Source organism: Lycorma delicatula, chromosome 1, assembly GCF_047948215.1.
Source record: "Lycorma delicatula isolate Av1 chromosome 1, ASM4794821v1, whole genome shotgun sequence".
Lineage (NCBI taxonomy): Eukaryota > Metazoa > Arthropoda > Insecta > Hemiptera > Fulgoridae > Lycorma > Lycorma delicatula.
Window position 1 is genome coordinate 314,867,383 of NC_134455.1, and position 25,117 is coordinate 314,892,499.

At 29.6% G+C, this 25,117-nt stretch overlaps 1 protein-coding gene across 6 annotated transcripts in view; it reads right to left on the reverse strand.

Annotated features, from left to right (window-relative positions):
- Window positions 1-25,117, reverse strand: part of Hasp (Hig-anchoring scaffold protein) — a 502,258-nt gene that overhangs the window by 113,143 nt on the left and 363,998 nt on the right. For all 6 annotated transcript variants that reach the window (XM_075381941.1, XM_075381932.1, XM_075381913.1 and 3 more), the window contains exon 4: window positions 1,473-1,652. In XM_075381941.1, coding sequence (XP_075238056.1) covers window positions 1,473-1,652 — 180 coding nt within the window. The remainder of the gene's footprint in view (window positions 1-1,472; window positions 1,653-25,117) is intronic.

The following is a 25,117-nucleotide window of genomic DNA, read 5'->3' on the forward strand; positions in this document are numbered from 1 at the left end:
TTTTGAAATTTTTATTTATTTTCATACCATGTATTTTTTATTTTTTACTAGATTGTTGATTATAACAGAAAAAAGTAGTAACATATTTATAGTATTTTAATAAGATGAATAAATGAGAAATGATAATAATAAATGAATTTGCAGTAAATGATAAACTCCACTTTTTTGTTACTTGTTGATTCTTCAACAACCGGGATACCTGAAAGCATCTTTCTCACGATGTTTTGTTCTAGTTTGTTTTATAAATACCATGAACTCTGAATACATTCTATTTCTTTATTAAAAAGAAAAAAGAACATCAATTTGTTTTTTTATTTAATAAATAAACAAATTTTTTACTACAAATTCATCTGATGTAGCTTAAAAACTGAACTACATAAACATTAATGCATACCATGCAATACATAATACATACATTTTAATCTACTCTTATATTAATATACATGCAAAGAATAGACTTTAGTGATAGTTAATAAAAATATTATTTCTTATTTAAATATTACTAATAGCTATTTATTTATTTTTTTAAATGTTGTCTAACAGCTGCCATAACTTAATGATTGTAGATAACCTCTTATAGATCACAAATCATATCGAAAATGGACATTCTGAAGGAATGAAGAGTGCAATGAGAGGGCAAATATACTATTAGACATCCAGAATACTCAATGTACAAGCAACACCTTTATTCAGTTCATCATAGGGACTGGGAGCCAGTGAACTATGGGACTAACTATGGGAATACAGAGCACAGTGAAAGTTATTACTTTAAATGCTTTACACGTGTTATATCCATAAGAAAAGTTGAAATAAATGATAATGTAAAGCAATGAGTCAATGCATCCTTTTTTATGAAGCATTAATGTATTATTATATACATTATTTCTATTCAATTAGAGAAATGGAAAATTTAAAAAAAAACAAAATTATTAGGTTAAAAGATATCTCAAAAAGTAGTTTTAGTATATATTTTGAAGTTAATATGTACTCAAAAAATTTTATATTTTTTCTAACATCACAACTTTTCTTTTTTATATATTTTCCAAAGTAACTACTGACTGCCATATTTAACAAAAACACTGAAAGCCTGATTTCTACTGGATAAAAGCTGAGATGTAACCATACTGCCATGGGCAGATTAGCAATTAGAAAACAAATGTTAATTTTTGACAACAGATCAGTATTGAAGTGTTAGTATTTAGATACTAACACTGAATATCTGAATATTTCATATTAAAATAATGTGCATAAATAAACAAAATCAAAAATCGCTCTAGTACGTGAAATTATTCTAAATTTCTTTTAAAAGAATGAAAAAGAAATACAAAAAAATTGTGTTACAAATAACAATAAAAGACACAAGTTTTTCTCGTTATCAGAAAAAAAAGGGTTTAGTGGATATTAACAATATGTTGTTCTGGATTTATAACAATATATTGTTCTGGCAAGTTTACCATCTAAGTAATACAAACCATTCTTTTTGCAGACTGGAGCACTGCCAGACCACTGTCCATCTGCTTGGCAAGTTCTCTCCCTCAATCCGACAACATGATTTCCTAATTCACAGGTGTATGTAGCTTTGTCCTTGAAAAGCCGACCAGAAACAACTACAGAACCGTCAACAGGATTTTTCAGCTCTTCACATTCCCTTTCTGTAAAAAAAAAATATTTTGTGATCTCTGTGGTAAATAATTAGTTGTTTAATGCTATTAAATTGATAGAATCAAACATACTTAAAGCTAATTAAAAAAACAAAAAAAATTGCAGAACTTTAACTTCTTTAATTTTAAATATTTTAAACAGCAGTGAATTTTGGTAAATTCAGTTTTACTGATTCTCAAGACAATGGGATTTCTTAAGACTTTTTTAAAATACAAAAATAATTTTATTCAAACAAATATTTTTCAAATTATACATATGAAAACTTTCTTTCTCTCAAGTAAAGATTTTAAGTTTATTTTAGTGCATAAAACAACCATTGAAATTATTTTATTCTACATAATAATATTTAAAATCAAATTACTGCAAACAAATAATGCTTTCATGCAAAAAAAGATATACTTGTATCAGTTAATAGTTTTAAGAAATAGAAAAACATTTTTGTACATAATGATTGAAATGTTTTACAGCAATGAAATATTGAAAATAAGAAACAAAGTAAAGATCGTAAGAAAAGAGAAAATTATTAAGGAAAGATAGAAATTATTAAGTTGGTGTTTTAAAAAAATAGTAAAAATTACATTTGTCAATAAAGGTCATAATCAAAGTGTTTTAATATAAACTAATAAAGTAAGAAGTTAATGTGAGAATATTTTAAATAGAACAGCTACTTAGGTATACACCATCTCTTTAGACAGAAACAATTAGTTTTATATATGAAGGATTATGTAGAGAAAATTTAAGAGATAAAATGAAGGTTAGAATACAGAAGCTGCACATCAATAGCAAAGTTTGTGTTACAACAATATGTCTTATTAATTTACATTCGATAAATATGTTTGATATTTCTAACTAGGGAATCAATTTCTGCCTAGTAAAATCAATACTGCTTTTATAGACCAATTGTAGATACTGTCCAGTATATAATAATTATCTTAAATGCAGACTGTCAATTAAAATTTAAAATTCTAGTTTGTATTATTCAAGGATGCACAAAAACAAGTTTGAAGAATTTTGGATCATTATTTTATAAAAGGTGATTTTCAAAATTTAAAAAGACTTATTGAAATATTTTTAAAAAATATTTTGTATTTACATTTTTAAGTAGATAAATGGTTAAATGTAATTATTTGCCCCTAACAATAACTGATTTCTTGCAGCAGCAATTTAGATCTACTGTAATTGAAAAATTCTAGTAAGGTAGTTTTTATATACAACAAAAGAAAATTAATTACCTATTTATTATGTTTTAATTAAAAATGTTATTTACCTTTTTTAGTTATTTATTCTTCGCATAATTTTCAGGATAGAATTCCACTACTTTTAATAAAATAATTAATTTTAAAATATTGTTCTCTAAAAATACAATGAATTCTAATCATATTAATACATAAACATAGCAGTCAAACGATTGATATTCTTAAAATATCAAACCCCAATTTCTCCTCTTTGAATATTGTTAATTTCACTAAAATTAAGATTTCTCATTTAAGTATTCAATGCCTAAGAAATAAAACTGAAAAAGATAAATATTTCCTTCCAGTGAGTCAGAAATTTTGCTTGTTTTTCAGAACATTAGCTGACCTATATACAAGTAATTTCTGAGTTATATAATTTCAAGCTTGCTGAAGCTTTTTATAGAACTGCACATAAAATCAGCAGAGTATCATTTTTTGTTAAAGGGTATCTTTTTACTAAAATTGAAAGGTATTCTATAGTGGCTGAAGGAATTTATTTTTAATGCTGCGCAAATCATTGCTCAAGTCTAAAATTAATATTGATGGTAATTATTTTTAGATCTCCTGGTTCTTTTAAAACATTTCTATATAAAATATCAGAAACTTAAAATTCCTTTAAAATTAAATTAAATTCATGTTATAGTGTGTGTGGCAATTTTAATGCTACCTTTCTAAACAATTGTAACCTTGTAATGAATGAAAGACTATATATTTCAGGATTCCAGCCAACTGGTACTACAAGGGCCTCTGGCATTGTACAGATAGGATTGTTTAAAGTTAGACCTTACTATACTGTATTCAGTTAGCTTATACAGTATTATTTTAACTTTGCGTTTGTGTGAATGAGTTCGTCATGATTCTGTTGTGTCATTTCCCATGTGTCAGCGCTGATTCACAATGCACCCATATCTATATACAACTCTATAATCATCGTGAACCTCCATATCATTATCAACTCAACCTAGCTGAGTAATCTGGGGACAAATCAAAACGTTAGAAAGTACTAATTTTAAAACATCTGATGTTAAAAATTTATCCTTAAAAGCCATCAATAAAACATGTTAGAAGGAATAGAAAACTGTATAAAACATTTAACGGATACTGTTGAACCAATTTATTGGGAATTGGATAATATATTAAAAAACAAAATTGAGCCTTTCATTGTATCTCTTAATACTGACAGCACTATGCATTTCTTGCAATCAGATGATGAAAACTGAATTGAATGTATTACTTGTTTAATAAATAATTACTTGTTTAATTTAAAAAAATAAAATACTCTACATTATCAGATGTGTTGAACAAAGTAAGAAATATTTACTGATCATTTAACATGTCTTAATTTATTTAAATTTAAATTATATGTATAATTTATAATATAATTTAAATATATGTTTCTTTTATAATATTTCTAATGTTTCTTTTATATGCATCAGGATTTACAGGAGATGCTTGTGAATCGGCCGCCTGAACAGTCATTCACATGGGCTGTTCACTTGAACTCTATAAGCTGTAGAAAAAGATATAGATGCAGAGTGCCAGAGAAAGTGTCCTTTTTCCCTTGTTTTTCTTATTGTTTGTAAATTACTTGCCTTAAAATTTTGTATCATTCATTATTACCATTTTCAAAAATGATGCAACTATATCTATATCTGAAAATAATTATTTAAAAGGATTTGTATGATAGCAGTTCAAAAATTATTCTCTTTCATTGTGCTTCTCAAAGATGTAAGTTGGTGATTACGTGAATGGAATTTATATTAATGATAACAACAATATTTATGTTGCTTATAAAACAGAATTTCTGGGTTTTTAACTAAATGACAACTGTTTTGTGATGATCAAACTGATTAGCTTGCAAAAAAAATAAACCGTGCTGTTTTGCTTTGGACTAATAAAACACTAAGCTTTTCATCATTATTAAGTAAATATTTATTGCACACGTACATTCCCATCTAAAGTATGACATCTCTTAGGACTTTCTCTTAGAACTTTTGAGGAAGTTAGAATGAGTTTTTAAGATATAAAAATGGAATGTCAGATCATTGTTTAGAACCCATGAGTATGAATTGTTTAGACTGATATTTAGAAAATGAAATATAATAATTCTCCTTGTTTTTATTCATATTCAAGCTTTGCTAAAAATAGTCATCTATTTAAAAAAAAAAACCAATATCCACCTTTTTCCAAACCAGACTATAGAATGTTTTTCTATATAAAGCAACACAATGCTTTAGCTTTTGAGAAGGGTTTTTATTATGTTTTTGTTGCCATTTTAAATAAATTACCAAGCCATTTAAAAAAATCTTCCTGCGAATTTATTTAAAATGCAATTAAAAAATTTTGTTTTAAAAAACAATAATTACTCTGCTGGTGAATTTTTAAAAAATCGTAGTTAAAATTAAAGAAAAAACTGAGTTTTTTGCATCCTGTACATCATGTTCATAAATATGTGCTCAAATAATTTTCATTAGTGCAATCTGAATTGTAATTTATTTTTCAGTTTTTTTTTTTTTTATAGGTACTATAGTTTTATATTTATTTAAATATTATTTCATGTTTTTATATTTTAATAATTAATATGGACTTTAATTACATCTATTTTTATCTTATTATTCATTGTATTCACTCTTGCCATGATATATTATGATATCTATGATCTATATAATATATGATCTATTATTATATACCATCAGAAAAAAATATTTATTTATTTATTAGTGATACAGGTGGTTTATTTTATTCTTGCTATACAGAGATTCTACATTATTTAGTAAGAAGTGGTTTGCTTTTGATAGGTCTAATAAATTAAGCTATGGTCTTATGATCAAAGAGTTATTCGCCTATTGAAATGAAGGTCATTCAATGACGTATCATTTCTTTTTAATTGTTGTTTGTATCTATTTATTTTTTTAACTTAAAATCCCAATAATAAACAGTCTATTTCCAAGTAAATATTATTGCAAGTTAAAAACTATTTCCTTAGTATTCATTGACAAATTGCAATTTAATTTAAGAAAAGAATAATGTAGCTACAGAACAAATTTGGATATCTTTCTTTATTTTGTTCTTTCAAAAACAAAAAAAAAAAAACAATAGATCAGGGAGTAGAAAGCTACAACTATTTATTATATCAATAAAATTTATTTTTAAACTATAGAAGTAAGTTCAATAACTTTCGAGTTCCTTAATTATTTATACTAGTCCTACATCTGGTGGGCTTTAGCCTCCTCAGGAATCCTCTACTAAGCCTCAGTATCAGTACCAGTTACTACAATCTCTTTCATTCACTGGCTTTCAATCAGGTGATTTGGGTGACACATTTATCAATTTTTTAGTTGGTTAATGTTTTCTTTTTCGTTCCACAAATTATCTTAACAATCCTTATTCATTCATTCTTTTAGTCTATCTTACAAAATCCTTTTTTTGAGCATTATTCTTTGAATAATAATTTAATAATAGAATTTAATAACAATATATTATAATTTTACAATATTATAATTTAATAACAATAATTTAATAATAGAATTAATAAATAAAGAATATAGAATAAAGAATTTTATTAATAATAAAATTAAACAATCTTTCTTTAGTTTAATTACCTATTTGCAGACAGTCTAAAATAGAGATGCCTTTTCCGTTACATCCAAGTTTCTTTAGTGCTAAATTATTCTAGCTGGTCAGTTATTATGGGGCAGATTTAAATTTATAATCATGAAAATTAAATTTTAATCTAGGATTGAATTATGTAATAGTATCTGACATGGAAGAAAACTTTCTTCTTTAAATAAACAAAACATTTTATGGAAAAATTGACTTTTATACTGTACCAAGCCTTATTTATTCCATTTTATGTTTTGAAATAATTTATCTTAGAAAATCTCCAGGAATTATTAAAAGTTATGAATAAAATATACTCCATTTTTGTTCTATTTTCTTGGTAAAAAAATTATGAAATATTACAACCTCAGGAGTTTATGAAAAAAAAAATTAAGTGTATTTAAAAAAGTGTTTTATCTATCATTAAGTATGACTTATGTTTAAGTATTTTAAACATTTTTATCAAAAGCTTATTTCAAAGTGGTCTCCATTTTTTTTAAAGTTGCTGTTTTACCTGAAAGTGTAATATACTGATGTACAGGAAAAACATAAACATTCAAGATAATAGTTTACAGTTAGTGCGTTATTATAGGTCATCCTTATATAAAGTGATTATATACTACTAGAGACAGTAGAGAGACAACGGTTTAGAAGAAATTCTCCTTTTTCTATCCATATATTATTCTTCTTATTAACCAAGTTTTATAACTTAGTAATATTGTTGAAATATGGTCAACAAAAAAAATTTTCAATCTTTATAGAGCTGAATTACAATTTTTTAAATTTAGCTACCACACATAAATCAATTATCAGAAAAAATGATAGATAAAATTGGTTTTATTATTTAACAGTAATTTTTGATATCAACTTCTATAAAAAGAGGTTGCTTAACCTATATGTTTTTGTACTCAAGCCACTGATTTCAGTCATTTTGATTGTATTTTATATAGGAAGTTTCTAGTAATCCCACTATAACTTTTTTAATGAGTTACTTAACAGAAAGAATTTTAAATGAAAAATAAATTGTCTATATAAATTATTTGTACATTTATTATTATTATTATTATTTTATAATCATCATTGTTTAGAATTGCAATACTAGATTATTGTAACGCAATAATATAAAAGATGGCATTATTCAAAGAATTTTTAAGTATAAATTAAAAAAAATTAATACAAAAAGTTATGATAAAAAATAATACATACTATAACTGTTCATGTTTAGTGACAGTCTCTTTATATTGTTTCTCTGCATTCATTTTCTTATATCTTTCAAATCAAAGGTTTCTCATTTAGCACTCCTTGTAACCTGCTTTAGTTCATATGGGCATAATTTTTTTAGAAGTATACTAAATTTTAAGATATTAATAAATGAAAAGTGTAAAATAAAATAAACTTTTTAATTAAATATAACTGACCTAAAACAAAAACACATATAACCACAACAAAACTTGTACAGTATGAAACTTCGGTAAATTCAGGGGTTGTGTGTTGATTTTTGTTTGACACAGACTAATAATATTCAACATTTTAAATGAATATTAATTTTTAATTTTATTATACAGAGTGGTACATGAAATGATCCAATTTTTGTTTTACTAAAAAATATTTATTTGAATCTTAATACAGAAAAGTAAAATGCAACATGTTTTTTATATACCTGGAGATAATGTTTTGCTTATCACACATTCAATATGACTACCATTACGTCTAGCAACTTCTTCAACATGAACTCCTATGTTGTTAATAACTTGACTACATATATCCTCAGTTATCTGGTCGCACGCCTCAATGATCAGCACTCACAGTTCCATCATTTACGAGGGAAAATATTTTCCTTTAGAAATCCTCAAAGAGAATAATCACACGGATTCAAATCAGGACTATTCAGAGGACACTTCTGTCTACACGCAACATGATTAGGAAATCAGTTTGAAATGATATTTGCGTTAAAAGTTTTATGCTGAAAGTCTAAAACAACATCAGCTATGTGTGGTCTGGCTATATCCTGCATGAACCACTTTTTTTCTAATTGAAACCCTTTTGCAAGAGCTGAGGAACAAAATTATAATGCAGCATGTTTAGGTAACGTTCACTGTTCAGTGTCTGTTCAAAAAAAAAAAAAAGGATCTATTATTACATGATTTGAGATAGCGGCCCATACCGTAATTCTTGGAGTGTGATACACCTTTCATGAAGCACGTATGGATTTTCAGAAGACCAAAAATGCATGTTTTGTTTATTAACAACCCCATCTAGGTGAAAATATGCCTCATCTGAAAACCAAACAGTGTTCAACAATTTGTCTTGGTTCACAGCCCATTCAGCAAATGCCATTCTTTGATGTTTGTTATCAGCTGTTAATTTAGGCAACACTGTTATTTTCTATGAACACAAATGCATATCAGTTTTTAATATATTCTGCACAGATCACCTAGAAATCTGTAGTTGTGCTGTTGGTTTTCTTGCTGATTTGCCCAGGTTCCTCAGCAATGCTGCTCTGACAGCTTCAACATTCTGTGGAGAATGAACATTGGCAGTCTATTCATGCTTACTCTCAGATACTGAACAATCACTATTTTTCGTAAAATCTTTTAAGTATTGTTTTAAATGAGGGTGACCATTGAGTTTGAGATTGTGCATGAAACAGTCTTTGCTTAAGCACCACATTTTTCGTCTCATTAAAAAACAGCACAGTCTTTACGCGCTGTTCAACAGTCAGCCATCTTGGAACGATACACAAACAGCTCACTTGGAAACAGAAGAAACTAATATTCATGAACTGTAGTCACTTCTGCCAACATAAAACACTAACATAAACCCATTAATAATTATTATCCTAAACAATTATTGCCAAAACAAATGTTGGATCATTTTGTGCACCACTCTGTAGTTTTTTAAGTTACCATTTTTTAAATATTTATTTATAAAATCTCTTATTATATTGAAATTATGATATGCTGAAACTGGTCAAGAGGTGAAAAAAGAGTACTTTTAAGGAGACATTTTTCATAATTTTTTCAGTTTTTTTAAAATAAATAAATTAAAAACAAAAATAATATTAAAAGTACACATTTACAATCAAGTGTTTCATAAGATATTATTCAAAGATAACTTATTTTTATCGTACTTACTACAATAAAGGCATTGTTTTAAGATTATTCTTGTTACGTTAGTTTGCAGTGCAAAAGGGAGCTGCTGTTAGCAGCCAGAAGGGTAGAGGTCTTTTTTGTTTAATTCGATTATTATTATTATTATTATTTTCTGATTATTAATTAATAAATTAAACCATTCTAATAACTATTCAAGAAGTAATTATAACAGCTGTCATATTATGAGTATACTGATAAAACCACACATATTAAAATAATGAGAGAACTCCCATACCATTGTCATCCAATTTAGACCATTTCATATATGGAAAACTAAACCTTCATAAACCACAAATAAACCACACATCTCATTAGTACAATTCACGGCAAACTGATCAATTTAAATTCTGTTCATTTAATGAGATCATCAAATTGGAAGTAAAATATAGAATAATAAATTTTCACACTCAAATGACTACTGTGCTTTTAATACGCTGTTTGATTTGATGTTTTCATTACATTTAATATTATACATTTGAAAACAATTCTTCCATAACATTTCAATTATTATTACAATCAATATAAAAATAAATTACATAAAAATATTAAAAAGGCCTATATTATCAATAAATATGAGTACATTTTCTGTAGTTCATTTTACAAGCACTATGCTAGTTTTTTCTGCTTGGAAGTAATCAAACTATTTCTACACTCTCATAATTAAATTGAAGGATAAAATATCCTCTTAAATATAATTTATAAATTACTAACTTAACAAAGTTTTTAAGTTTGTAAATTACTATTTTAGCACTACTACTATCTACAATTCATGATACTACTGTTATCTGATACTACATGATAGTTGCACTACTATCACATAATACAATAAAAATTGTATTTAAATTTGCATAGAATCTGCAATTATTTCTGAGTAATACCCATAAAGTAATTTCAGTTTATTATGCTTAACTTATTTATTTCTGCCAGAGAGGAATTTTTTTTGGAATGCCAACCTCAAATAAAAAACCAATACAGATGAACAGTTTTTTTTATTTTTTGTTCTTTAATCACATAAGTCTTCAGCTTTATAATTGAGTTTGGTTGTTATTTTTTGTACTCTTATGATTTATGTTATTATCTGTTAAATTATACTTATAATGTATATATACTTATATACTTATATACTATAATGTATATATACTTATATGTATATATTATACTTATAGTGTATAAGGTTTTTTAATTAAGAACTCAAAAGGTTCAACATCATAATTAACAATTTTTTTTATTCTTATGATCTATTTTCTAAATAAAACTCTACTATCTCTAGTAGGCTACTTAGGTTAACCAAGCAAACCTATACTTGCTCTCTTTGGAAGTTGTTATGGATCAGCTGTCAGCTGATTCTACTAATGACAATGATACATAGTTAAATTCAAGTATGAGTGTTAAAAAAAACAGAAAAAGAGGACCTTTGATATGTTCCACCAGGGATCCTAGAATATCTTCGCGATGTAAGCTTATAAAAGATAACACTGTAGATAATATTAGTGACATTATCAACGACATGAATGAAACCTCTGGAAGTGAGGAGAAAAGTTAATGAATCTTACTGTCAATGAGAAAAGATTTCAGAGATGTTCATTTTACTGTAGGCCTAAAGGAAGGACAGCTATGAACAATTGTGCTTGTGAGTTTAAAAAATGGTTAAAGACTATCAAGAACGAGACAGTCAAACACTTCGTGGAAAGTCTTTCCCCTTTGAGTAGAGATTACCATTTGTTGCGCCAAGTCACAAGGAGACTTCGTCAGATTCTGATATCATTTCCACCTGACTGGATGGGCTCATAGGGATGGTCACAGTCAGAAGACAGAACTGTTTACTGAAAACCTAATCAAGATCTTTTGGCCAAACTATGTTGACGGAGCAGATTAAGATATTTATGACTTCTTGATTTGCTCGATTCCTCTATGTCTAAACTATATGGTGTTTTACATATGCTGAAGTGTCACAAGTGATTGGCAGAGTAGGTTGCTTAAACAAGGTTACTGGGTGTGATTTAATAATTCAAAGATGTTGTTTATGTTGCCATTTAGGGCCATCAAATACATAACAGGTCTCTTCAATGGTATCCTTCAAACGACTCACTTCCCATTGGAATGGAAGGTATCACAAATAATGATGGTCCCAAAACTGGGCAAACCTGTAGAAGATGGACTTTCATATACACCAATCACTCTTTTTGAAAGATCTTTGAGAGATTTTTCCTGGAACGAATTAGGCATATTTTAACAGAAGGGATCGTTATTACTGACCACCAAGTTGGTTTACGGAGTGGGCACTTCAGCATTAAACAAGCTCATACATAGAATTGTTGATGTCATCAGTGGTTGTTTAGAAAAAAGGAATATTGATAGGCGGTTTTTTCTTTCAGGTTTATGAATAGACTGCAATGCCTTGAGCTTTGCCGTCTTTTGTTGGTTAAGCTCAAAGCTACTTAACCTTAACAAGCATGAAAACCATCTGGCTGTTAAGCTATTGGATAACAATGAGGATGTGAGACAACTGAAAAGGTTGCTTGTGATTGTTGTGCAGTAAATATTGTACTTTTCTTTGTTTTATTGTTGTGTTGCCCGTTTATCCTTTTTCTCTGTCTCATTACTTATTGATGAATGTATATTTGTTACGAAATTTGTGTGCATTGTTATTTATATTTTATTTATTATATTTTTGATTGTATATGCTTTTATTCAGACTTTTATTGTATCGTCTTTTACGTCATTATTGCTTTATATAATTATAGTTTCGTTATTTGGAAGATTGATTGTAAATAAAACAGTGTAATAAGAAAAAAATACAAATGTTTTTGTTAAATTTTTATTCAAACAATATGGTTGAAGCATAGATTGTTTTAAATAAAATCGTCTAATTTTGGTCTAAAATTAACATGGAATATAAATTTTTTTTGTAAATAATATTTTATCCATTATTATTCCAGTTTTTAGTAGCACTGTTTCAATTAAGATACTCTAAATTTTAAGATCAACGGTCTTCTAAAAATATTGTAAAACTGAAATTAAAATGTCGCATTTATTGTACAATTGAGAACATCTGCTCTATTATTAAAGTCGCGATGAAAACGCAACCATATTATAGGCATTTATTGAGTATTACAGTAACAAGTGGATATGTTCCATACAAATAAGATTTATTAGTAATATTTTAAATAGAAAATAATACATTTTTCTCGTTTTTGTTTGTGAACATACAAATATTATTTGTGAACATACAAGTAATTTTTAATATAACTACAAACAATAATATTTCGTATTATAACAAATTTTAATTATAATTTTTTATTATAACAATGTACCTATTGGAAAATTTTAATGTTCTGTAACAAAAATATGAAATCCACTTATGTTTGATTTGAGGGAGAATTTATGTAATTTGAAAGAATAGTAGTACTTAATTTTTTTTTTTATTATGAAAGAGATATGTCCATTAGCCCGAAGGAAATTGGTAGTGTATGAAAAGATGTCATTCCTGACCGAGATTCGAACCTGGGACCTCAGTAAGAAATGCCGAGACGCTACCTACTCAGCCATGGAGGCCGGGGCTGGCTGAATAGTAGGTTTAAATTTGGTCATGCGTTTTTGATTTGCTGTTATTAAAAGATGTTATTATTTTCAATCAGCTGGGGTAGTTAAACAAAAAACTATCCTAAATTTAACCAGTATATTTCGTTTTGAAAAAAAATGTTATTACTTACTGTAATGTTATTTGTCTGAGGAATTACAATGTTATGCTTTTATCTACTAAAATTTATACTAGTCGCTTTATGTGTTTGACTATATGAAATTTAAATACTTATTTATTTAAAGAAAAATGGTAAAAAACACTTTTAATGTATTAGTTTACATTTCCATCATTTTTTGATGACTAATAAAATTTCATTTCATCAAAGAAAGTTGTCTTTAAAAAAAAAAATCTGAAAGAAAACTAAAGAAAAGTCCTTATTTAACTGCTTTTTAAATCTCAATTAACCTTTTAAATGCCCTCTCTTTTTTTAACTCTTTATAAGTTATTCTCTCTCATGTTCAATGCAAAAGAGAAGTTATTAAGTTTATTAAGAATTAGGTAGTACTGAAGAAGACAACAATGATTTTGATTTTGAATTATCTTCCAATAAGCCACATATTATATCTCAAGGTGAATTAAATGACTTTGTTAAGGATTTAAATTTATCAAAAAATCAAGGGAACTGCTAGGATAAAGACTGCAAGGTTGGAATTTACTTCAAAAAAATACAAAACTTTCGGGATTTTGAAGCCGACAAAAAGAACTTTGTCAGTACTTTGTTGATGAAAATAATTTGGTTTATTGCAAAAATGATGAGCTTATGTTGCACTTAGGACAACTTCATAAACCAGAAAACTGGAGCCTTTTCATAGATTCGTCCAAGTTTAGTTTAAAAATGGTTCTATTACACAGTGGTAACAAATATCCTTCAATACCAATCGCTTATGGTATTAATTTGATAGAAACATACGTTGTGATGAAAGACGTTCTTGAAAAAATAAATTATAAAAAAACATAGCTGAAAGATATGTGGTGATTTGAAAGTTATAGTTATTTTGTTAGGCATGCAGTTAGGCTATACTAAGTACATGTGTTTTCTTTGCGAATGGGGCAGCCGAGCTAGGGATAAATATTATGTTACCAAAGAGTGGATGAAACGAGACAACTTAATCCAAATGGGAAAAATATTATTCACGAGCCCTTAGTTGAACCTAAAAGAATATTTTTACTCCCTCACCATATCAAGCTTCATTGGCTAATGAAAAATTTTGTAAAAGCAATGAAGAAGGAGAGTCCTGGATTTTTGTATATCAGGCAGAAATTTCCGAATTTAAGTGAAGGAAAAATTAAAGAAGAAATATTTGTTGGTCCTCAAATAAGAGATTGTCAAAGATGATGTACTAGCAAAATGTTTCTCGGAAAAGAAATATCCGACCATTAAGATATTGTTAATCAACTTCTTACTTCATACAGAACTACGGGATGTAATCAGTCTTTGAAAATACATTTCCTTCACTCACGTCTGGATTTTTTCCGGACAACCTTGGAGACGTAAGTAATACCAAAATGTCTTGGTGGAAACGTATTGGAAAGCCCCTGTAAAGGGAAGTGGAATTCTAATATGCTGGCCGATTACTGTTGGACATTGATTCAGGATGTGGCTGAGGCTACTTATAAAAGAAAAGCATCAGCGAAATCATTCTAACACATGTATGACTACACAAAATTATAAGTTTTACAGATTTTAACCATATTTTCCCTTAATTTTTTTTTAAGCATAATTTATTTAAAACTAAGGGTGATAAAAATAGTGTATTTACACATCTTTAATGTACGCAAAAAAGCAATCAAGAAATGGTATCACACTCAGTGAAACATTAAAAAAATTTTGTTTTGTCTATCAATGATTATTAAACAATCAGTGGATATTGAGGAATATTATCATTAACACCTGTTAAAAATAAAATATTAATGAGAGTAACTAAATAAAAAATAAACTTGTATGAAATAGTTTTTGTCACAGAACTTAAAAAGTTATCTCTTCGCTTAAATATTTTGTAATGGAGGTGATATTCTTCAACTGGTTGAAAGTTAATGCTACTTCTGACTTTCTTGAGATAAATATTTCACTCATTCCGACTATATTTATAAGGGGAAGATATTAAGTGGGGTATCTAAGTTGCAAAATGAATGGTTTGGAGAGTTTTTAAAATAATTTTTTCTGGTTTTAATTGTGGTTTTAATATCTGGAAGTGATAACAGCACAGCTTGTAGTCAACCGTTACTTTTATTTAATAAATACATATAGACTGATCTACTTGATTTGGGACAATATTATTGATCTAATACAGCACGTGTTAGAATTTTCATAAAACATTGGTTTTACTGCAATATCTACCACTCGGGTTGAGAGTTGCGTTTGTGTTGTTAGGGGTGGACATGTTCTGGTGTCGTTGAATATTTACTTATAATCAGGAGGTAACATGTTTAAAAGGGTTTTTAATAGATCAATAATTTTTTTTTACATTAAAAATACTAGTTTTATGGAAATCGTATTCAAAAGTGTTTCCATTTTCTTTTTCTTAACTATCGGTGGTATTGAGGTAAATTCAGGGCCATGTAGAGGTAAAACCACGATGTATGGGAATAGCTACTATTATTTAGATATTTCAATCAGTAGATATTTCAATCTACTGCTAATGAACGTCGTCGATCCTTGGAAGTAACTAAAATGTTGGAACATAAAATGAGAGAAAATCGAAATATATTAAATATTAAGTAGAATATATTAATTATATATATATATTTATATAATAAATGTAATATATTTATTAACTGCAACATATTAAATATTATGAAAGCGGCAACTAGGCATTCGGATTCTGGGGAGTCTGGACCTATACGAGAAAGCAAGTTGGAGTGCTCTGGAAAACGTCCTCGCAGAACACACACGTACTTGGGAACATTCAATATACAAATATTAGTGCAGGCAAGCAAGTTACACAATCTAACCAACGAATTAAACGAATTAACAAAAACAAAAAAATCCAGACCCTCGGAGTTCAGGAAACCCGATTTCTACTCACAGACAATGGACTACAACGGTTACAGAATTTTTAAAAGTGGAACAAACAGGAAAGTCTGCAAAGGGGCGAATATACTGGGAATGGCCTTCCTAGTAAGTAAGAAACTTTTGGATTCTATACAAGAAGTAAAAGCAATCATTAACAGGCTTATGACAATGAGAGTCCAACACACAAACAAAAAATATACATTTATCAACGTACATGATCTGACCAATGAACAAAATAGGAAAGACCCGGAAATGACGGACAAATTCTGGGAAGAACTCGAAACTGAGATGTCCAAAATCCCGAAGAACGATGTAAAAGTTCTACTTTGAGACTTTAATGCTCAAATTGGCAGAGAGCGGAAATATAGAAAGACAGTCGGCAAGTACCCCGCACACAAGTCCACGAACAAAAACGGAACCCGCTTAATCGAACTCTGTCAACTGTCAAAAAATAATTAAAAAATCATGTCTACCTCCCTCAGGAAAAACCCAAAGAAACAAAAAACTTGGCGATCCCGCGTCACCATTTGGGAGAATATCAGATTGCAATAACCTATGACCTTCAAAAGGAAATACACGACCTTCAGGTACGAAAAGGAGCAAACATTGACTCGGATCACAATCTGAAAAGAATCAAGATTAAATTTACCCCTGGCTGTAAACATACCATGAAACCATTGATAATCCCAAAATTTAATGTCAAAAGATTAAAGGATCATAACTCACGGAGAAATGGGAGAAACAACCTGCAGAAAATTGGCAGGAATTTCGATTTAAAATTATTTAAACAACCAGAGAGCAGATTACCCTTCTAAGAACACCTAAACATCCGTGGTGGAATCAAGAATGTGAAATAGCCCTAGAAAACAGAAAGAAAGCGTTTAAAGACTACCATGCAAATACAACAGAGGAAATTGTAGAGAAATTCCTAAAAATCCGAAGGCAAACAAACAAAATTATATGACAAATCAAAAGAAAATACGTCAATGACCAGTTAAATGCGATAGAAGCAAATTTTAGAAATTACAACATACACGACTTTTTAAGTCATTTGCTTCACGAATCAAAGAATACACCCACAGAATCTCTGCTTCAAGAGAGAAAACGGTAAACTGGCTCTTACGATACATGATCTGCACATTTGTAGATTTCAAAAAAGCCTACGACTCCGTAGACAGACAATCTCTTTTCCAAATTCTAGAAGAGAGAGGACTAGATCAGAAAACTCGAAGATTAATCGAACAAACATCAACTGGAACTAAAGCTAAAATAAAATTTATGGGCGAAATCTCGAAACCTTTTGAAATTAAGACGGGAGTCAGACAAGGGGATGGACTCTCTCCCTGCTATTTAATATCACATTGGACAAAGAGATGAAAGAATGGGAAGATACACTCAAACAACAAAAATACTGGAAACCGATTTCATTGGGATTCGTGAAATTAAATTTACGTATCCCTACATGGGATTTGCACACGATTTGGCAATCCTTGCGGAAGACGAGCAGGCTGCGATGAAAAAAATAGAAACACTCAAGGAATGTGCAGAAAAAGTGGGACTACAAATTTCGTTTGAGAAAATAGTATTCATCTGCTCAAGAATAGAAATCCCAAATTTAAACAAAAAATATGGAGTAATAAATCAAGTCCCACACTTTAAATACCTTGAAGAATTTATTACGTCGAACAGCTCTGAGAAACCAAGTCAATTGGACCGTCTGCAGAGGGTCAGAAAAGTTCTAGGTTTAGTGCAAAATCTCTACAACAAGAAATCTTTCTCACGCCAAACGAAAATCCGGCATTACAACATAGTTATTAAACCCACAACATTACATGTCAGTGAAACATTGACCTTAAATAGGAAAACCGAGATAGAAGAAATAAAGAAACAGAAAAGGAAGATAATAAGGAAAAAATTGGGACCAAGACAAACTGAAGAAGGATACAGATTACAACCGAACGAAACTGTTGAAACATACTCTAACATCGAAAATGACATAAGGAAAAGACGAATGAAATTCTTCGGACACCTTTGCAGGCTGCCGGAAAATCGACTGACCAAAAGAATAATCGCGTACTTAACATCATTAAAAGTTGCAACCCCCCTCGCTCGCAGAAACACGAAAAGATTTAGAACACGCCGGAATTACGCTGGAGGGGATCATAGACAGAAACAAAATAGACAGATGGAAAGTTAAACCAGAAGCGCCGAAGCCTGAACGACATCGTCCGAAATGGTCTGAAGAACGGAAGAACGCCTTTTCCGAAATAATGAAAGAATTTTGGAGGGAAAAGAAGAATGCTAAGCGAAAGAAATATGAATCATGAATGCTTAACGTCTTCCATTGGGAAGTTCTCGACTTATAATAATAATATTAAATATTATTAAGTATGGTATTATTCACACTTTAAGTGAGATACGATTTGTTGTAATCATACATACAAAATTAATTTTTTTAGTAATAAATTACTATTGCTTGGCTCAGTAAAGAGAAATTTCAGTTGCAAAAATTACACGTATGGATTTTATAGTATACTTCAATTCATCAATTTTGTCACACAAAATTACAAACTAACTTAAATATAAGAATTCAAAAAAAAAAAAAAAACTTTTATGCCGAAACAATTAATTATTTAGTAAAACGATTTGTATTATTAAATTCAGCATAGAATTTTTTTTTGTGTGTGCGAGAGAGCGCGAATGTGTGTGGACGTGGAAGTGTGTATATGAGAGCGCGCGTTCATGTGAATGTTTGAATAATAGCTTGTGTATTTGAAGTAAATGTTGACGTAACGCATTTCCATTTTCCGTTTGAACTTTTACCCATAACTCAAAGTAACAACTTAAAATTGAGTTCAATTTCTCCTTGAATCTTTTTATCAGGAAAAGGTATAACTTTTGATGGATGGGGTACGCTCATGTCAACTATTAAATTGTCTGAAATATTTAAGTTATCTCACTTACTACAAAACATGAATTTTTCGTAATTTTTACTTATTTTTCACAACTGTAAATACAAAAATTATTGTATTTTTTAACTTCTTGATTTTTATTTTTTTCTTAGTAATCAAACATCAAATATAATACAGGTAATGATATGTATAATTGTCAGTTCTTATATCAGCAATCTGGCAGCCAAAGAGAAGTCCTGGACTTAGAAAAAGGTGAATCTTTGCGTAAAAATGGCCTTGTTCGTAATTATAATAACGAAAACAAAATTTATGGTATTTTTAAATTTGTAAACGATTATCAAAAATGCTTCTGTTGTGGGTTTTAAAAAAATTTAACTTTATTGAAATTAAATTATTTCATGTTCCAAAATGTGTAAATTCTATTTATAAAATATTTTTAATTAAATAAGTAGCTACATTTGGTTAAAGTATAAAAAAAATGTACATGATGGAATTCAAAAAAGAGGATTTTTGAAAAATCTCTTAAAAATAGAGTCGATTAATAAAATTTCCTAAATACTAAAAAGTATAATCAGTATGTTTTTGACTTCAGTTTACATTTCGTTCTTTTATATCAGCATCAAATTAAAAATATTAAGGAACACTTAATCCCTAATTTGAAGTCGATTTTCAAAAGATAAAAATTGAAAAATTATGAGTATACTAGCATCTCGTAGTGGCTTTCTCCGCTCTATATGTTGCCTGCATTTTCCGTCGCGGTCAATTTTTTTATTTTGTTTTTATCAACTAACCGCAGCTAGGTGCAGCCAGTCGCGTCGCACATGCAATAACAATGGTAGTGACTGTGTTTGTAGACCTCTTAAAAAATCGAGATTTAAAAAACCAAAAAATTGTTTTTACATATTTATCTTAAGTATTTGTAAGAGCCCAAATCTACTGTTTTAGTATAGTCGAACATGGGAAAAATTTGCACTCATTATTCAAAACCTTTTACCTTTCTTCACCCCTTTTAAGATAAAATTTCAGAAAATCTTGAAATTGATTTTTAGATATTCACATGAAGATTACACATTCCTAAATCAAGTTTATAATTTCTCGGTAACAAATGTAGACACATTTGTTACCGAGAAATTAAAAAAAAAAGTAGTAAATTTCACTGTTACTTTAAACTTCTTACTTTAAACTGTTACTTTAACTCTTTAAACTTCCAATTAAAAAAAAAAAATCATTTCTTAGCATGAAATTACACATGAGAGTTACATGTAATAAGAACGTGTATAATACAAATTTTCTTTAGTAATTTTTGCTAGGTGTTGATTATGAATGACTCACGACATATTATATTTATTGTCGCCGAGTGGCTTCGACGACACGTGGCACTAACACCTCATGGTGGCCTTGAAAAGGGCCGTTTTTGTCGTCGAATGGCTCCGACGGTTCGTATTTCATAAATTTGTGGTGCCGTTTTTTGTGTTAGCTATGAGAAGAGCTGTTGGGCCCGGAAGCTGGTCTCCGGCGAGGTCGGGGAATTGCGGCTCATCCATTGAAGTCCGACCGGGATTTCTCTCAACGGCAGTTGGGTCCCCACTACAGCGTGGCAGTGTCGGGTCGGCGTCGGTCGTCCTTCGCCGGCGAGGCCGACGCGGTTCTCCCCGAGCGATTCCACGCTGGGCCGGCTCATGCGGCTGAGTCCGCCGGCCGGCGAGCTGGAGCTGAAGCGGGAAGGTAGCGTCTGCATCCAGCGACTCCCTCGGCTGGCCGGCCAGGCCTGCTGCTCCGGCGGGGATGTTAGCATCCGCCGGGAGGTCCCACATTAAGCCGGCCAGGGAACTTCTTCTGTTTTCTTCCATCTTCTTCTTCTTGGTCTTCTCCAGGTGGTGGTCGATGACGAATTGCCAATTAACTCTCGTGCACGCTCTTTTATTAGAGACTGAGAGTGGTGTGGCTGCAGCGCCGCTATGATGGAAGAACTGCGCGGTGATCTGCGCGGTGGGAGTGATGCTTGTATCCACACGTCCGTATACTGTGAGCTCTCACATCGTTGCTACCGTTATCACCCGCCGATGTTAAATTATACATATATGTGGTAACAATGTAATATAATATTTGATATTATAATATTATTATTATATTATATTATAATATTATATTATTATATTAATATTATTATTATATTATTATTATAATATTATTATTATTATTTGATATTTGTAATATAATATTTAATAATTATTTTTAAATTCTGTTTTCTGTAACATTTAGTATATTTTATAATCTTAACTTTACTTAAGCTACAAAAAAAATGCCACTCATACAATGCCAACAAAAAACGCTACCCGGATGAAATAAAGCCGATAGGAAAAAGTGGCAATATAAGAAATTTGAATCTTGATGAAAATAAGAAAAATGATTTAGAAAAACAATGAAAAAGGCCTCTTTTTACAAGTTTGAGAAGGTTTTTGGGAATGTGTGAATACGTGCTATTATTAAGAGTATTAAAGATAATTTTTCAACAAAACGTCTTAAATTTTCATGGAAAAATACATTAACTATAACAGTAATATCGCTACGTATCATTACATTACAAAAAATTTATACAAACGAAGATAATAAAACAAATGAAATATAATACAAAGTTTCCATGTAGACAAGTAATTTTGAAGTTAATAATTATAGCACTCATATTTGGGAGAACTTACAACATAGGACCACGTAAGAAACGTTCCGTATCAGTAAAATTTAACAATTTAAGTTATCGACAAAGAAAAACCCATGTTAAATTGCAAACCTCTTTCTGTTTTAAAAAAGGAAATTACTTATCACTTTTTTCTAATTATGTTATCGTTGGAAAGATTAACATAAAAAATATTTATTTTCTTCATTTGCTTTTCATTATTTTTCCTATAATTTTTCATCAGGGAAATAATATTTTTGAAGATCGGCGATTTAAGATGATTTTTCTTCCTACCGTCTTCGTTTATCTTATCGTGATTATTTTATTCGTCAGGCTGCTGTTGTCAACAAACAGCTCTAAATTGTGAATTTATAATTGTTTTATTTTTTACATACCTTCATACTCTTCATACAAATAACTGACCTATAATTTCAAACAATTTTTTTTTAATGAAAAGACATGAATATTACTTTTAAAAGTTGTAAATACGTTAAAAAATTTAATGTCGTTTTTATTTCCATATAAAGTGTAAGATATTGCCTTAATTACAAAAATAATAATAATAAAATAGATAATCTAAAGTAATTTGCAATGATATTTTGTAATAGCTTGTTAATTATTTGGATAGATGCTCAGAGTTTTGTAAAATCTCACTTTATTTAACCATTATTATACCACTATAATAACAGTATATGTAAATGTTTAAAAAGTAAGTTAAAAAAAAATACACTAAGTTGTGATTTCAGATCTTAATCGATTAGACTGTATTCTTATTTTTTTCGATATAATTTCAATAAAAGTATAAATTTCAATAAATATTATACATATATATAATAAGTATATATATTTACTGTATATACCTATTTAAAATAGGCTTTTACTGAATAAATCTAATACTATTAAAGAAATGACCTGCAACGCAATAAGTGATGGACGCCGGTTATTCATCATCAGTACGATTGGTGCAGAGGATTTATCCTGAAGCCGATTAAACACTATATTGAAGGACAAGAGAATTTATTTGAATTAGCAAAATTAAATACTCTCCAAAAATAAATAACGCAGATTTCATTAAAGAAAGATTTGAGAACAAAATTGTTCAGCTCTCAATATCTTTTTGTAATAGCTTCAATTATTTTGACAATTAGGAATATTTTATAGTACTTTGAGGAAATTGAAAGAAGTTTAAAGGGTATTTCGTAATTTAAAAAAAAAACTTACAACCAAATTTCGTTCTGTAACATCATTCACATTTTTCTCATCGTATGTAATTTGCCTATTTTATAGAATTATTTATTTTATAATTATGTTTTAATTTTCTATATTTTTATAAAATATTTTACTTCACCGCACCTTTTTAGAGCAGACTTACTCATATTTTCTTTAAGTAGAGAATAAATAAATGAAGAAAATTTTTCGTTTAGATACAGAGTAACTAAATTCTTTGTTTATTCATTTACACAAATTTTGTAATTCTAAGGTATTACATTTTATGCCTCTGTTTTTAAACTAAATAGATTTTTCGTTGCAAAATTTATTTTAATTTTTTTCTGGTAAATTATGAAGTACTAATGTTATGTAAACACTAACCACAAAAGTATAGTAAAGCATATATTATTATTCTGAAGCTGTATGTCAGTATAATCTAGCTTGTAGCTGCATGTTAACTGCGTTATTAGCTACTTCTTAGCTATTTATATTTATGTTACTATCGTACATAAATATTAAGTTAAACATTTAAAAAGAAAAATTATTTACTTATTAATTCATAAGAAGCAACAATAGAGCGATACTGAATAATAGATATATTATCGAAAACAATATTATAGTTAAGCACAATAAAGAGAGGACTCAACAACAATAATTTGACATGGACGTTGAAAATAATTTGAATGAGAGGATCAGGATTACAGTCACTCGAAGTGCGTAGAGCTGTTTTTGGTGTTCAGAAAAATTGTTTGAGTGGTATTTTTGATTAAGTTTTGTGTTTAAATACCCAACCTACCAGGATTGGAGCTGTATCCGGCCTTAAGCGTAATAGACTTAGGTATTACATTAAGGTTCTTAGTAATTAGTACATGCTGAATTGTAATTGTTCAAGTTATTGTGTTGTTTTATATTTGATGTATTTGTCAGTGATTACCCGTGATATGGGTAGACTTGTAATATTATGTAAAATACTCATACGGGATGAACTGTAATCTTAGTAATAATTTATTTGCTTCAGTCCTATGAATCTGAGAAATTTATGCCGGCTAAACTATTATGTACCTGTAAATAACTTCTTGGAATAGTGTAATTTACGCCTTATTCTGAATTAAATTGGCGATGACAATGGGCACTAGTGTGGGTCGTGCTGAACAGGTGGTCATCACTGATTTCTAACCTGTAAATATTGTATATAAATGTAAGTTATATTGTGTAATATTAATAACTGACTGGTTGTGCCAGTTGGCGCGAATGTCTCGTTGCACTTAGCTGGTCGTCATGGCCGAATTGAGATATGTTACGTATCAAATTTATTGTGTAATATATTTTGTAAACTGTATTTTGTAATAACCTGTGTATTGTTATAATATAAGGTAATTTTTTTTGTGCTCGCGGGTACCATTGACTACGGCGCTAAGCTTGTGATCATAGCCGTTCTGGGCTATGCTGATAATCATGTGTTTGTAAATAATGTAATTAGATTAGTGATTTGATTGTTTACTTTTGTATTCGATGTTCCATATTTTTTTGTATAAGTAATGTTGGCACTAGTAGCTTCTGCATCCTCAACAGCTTGAAGGTGATCAATCAAGCGCTGAACACAGCACCAGGAAGGAGGTATCCAAGGAGAGCGGAGAACATTAGAATAAAAAAAAAATATATATATACATAGGAAGAGACTTAAAAAAATAAGGAAATCGGGACGAAACGTGGTGACATCTAGGGCCTGGCAGACAGGCTCTTTGCCTAGGACACCTTGGCTCGCCCGCACGCAAAAGAAAAGCGGGGAAGTCGGAGTGTTTCCGATGATGGTACGGAGGCCCCTGATGGTATGGGAGGGCGCCTTTAAGGGAAGGACATGCAGAATGCATGCCTGGAACCTAGTAGGTTAGGGCCGGGAAGGACAACTCCCCTGGTGAAAGGCATCTCGGCTATCCAGAAGCGGAAGTCGGGATGTTCCTATGAACCAGGGGAGACCCCGATGGGGCCTCAGGGGGCGGGCCAAGTCAGGGTTGGGCAATCTGTTGCCACGGCACTCTGGAGCGATCGAGGTAATGCTTTAAGGCTGTACCGGTCG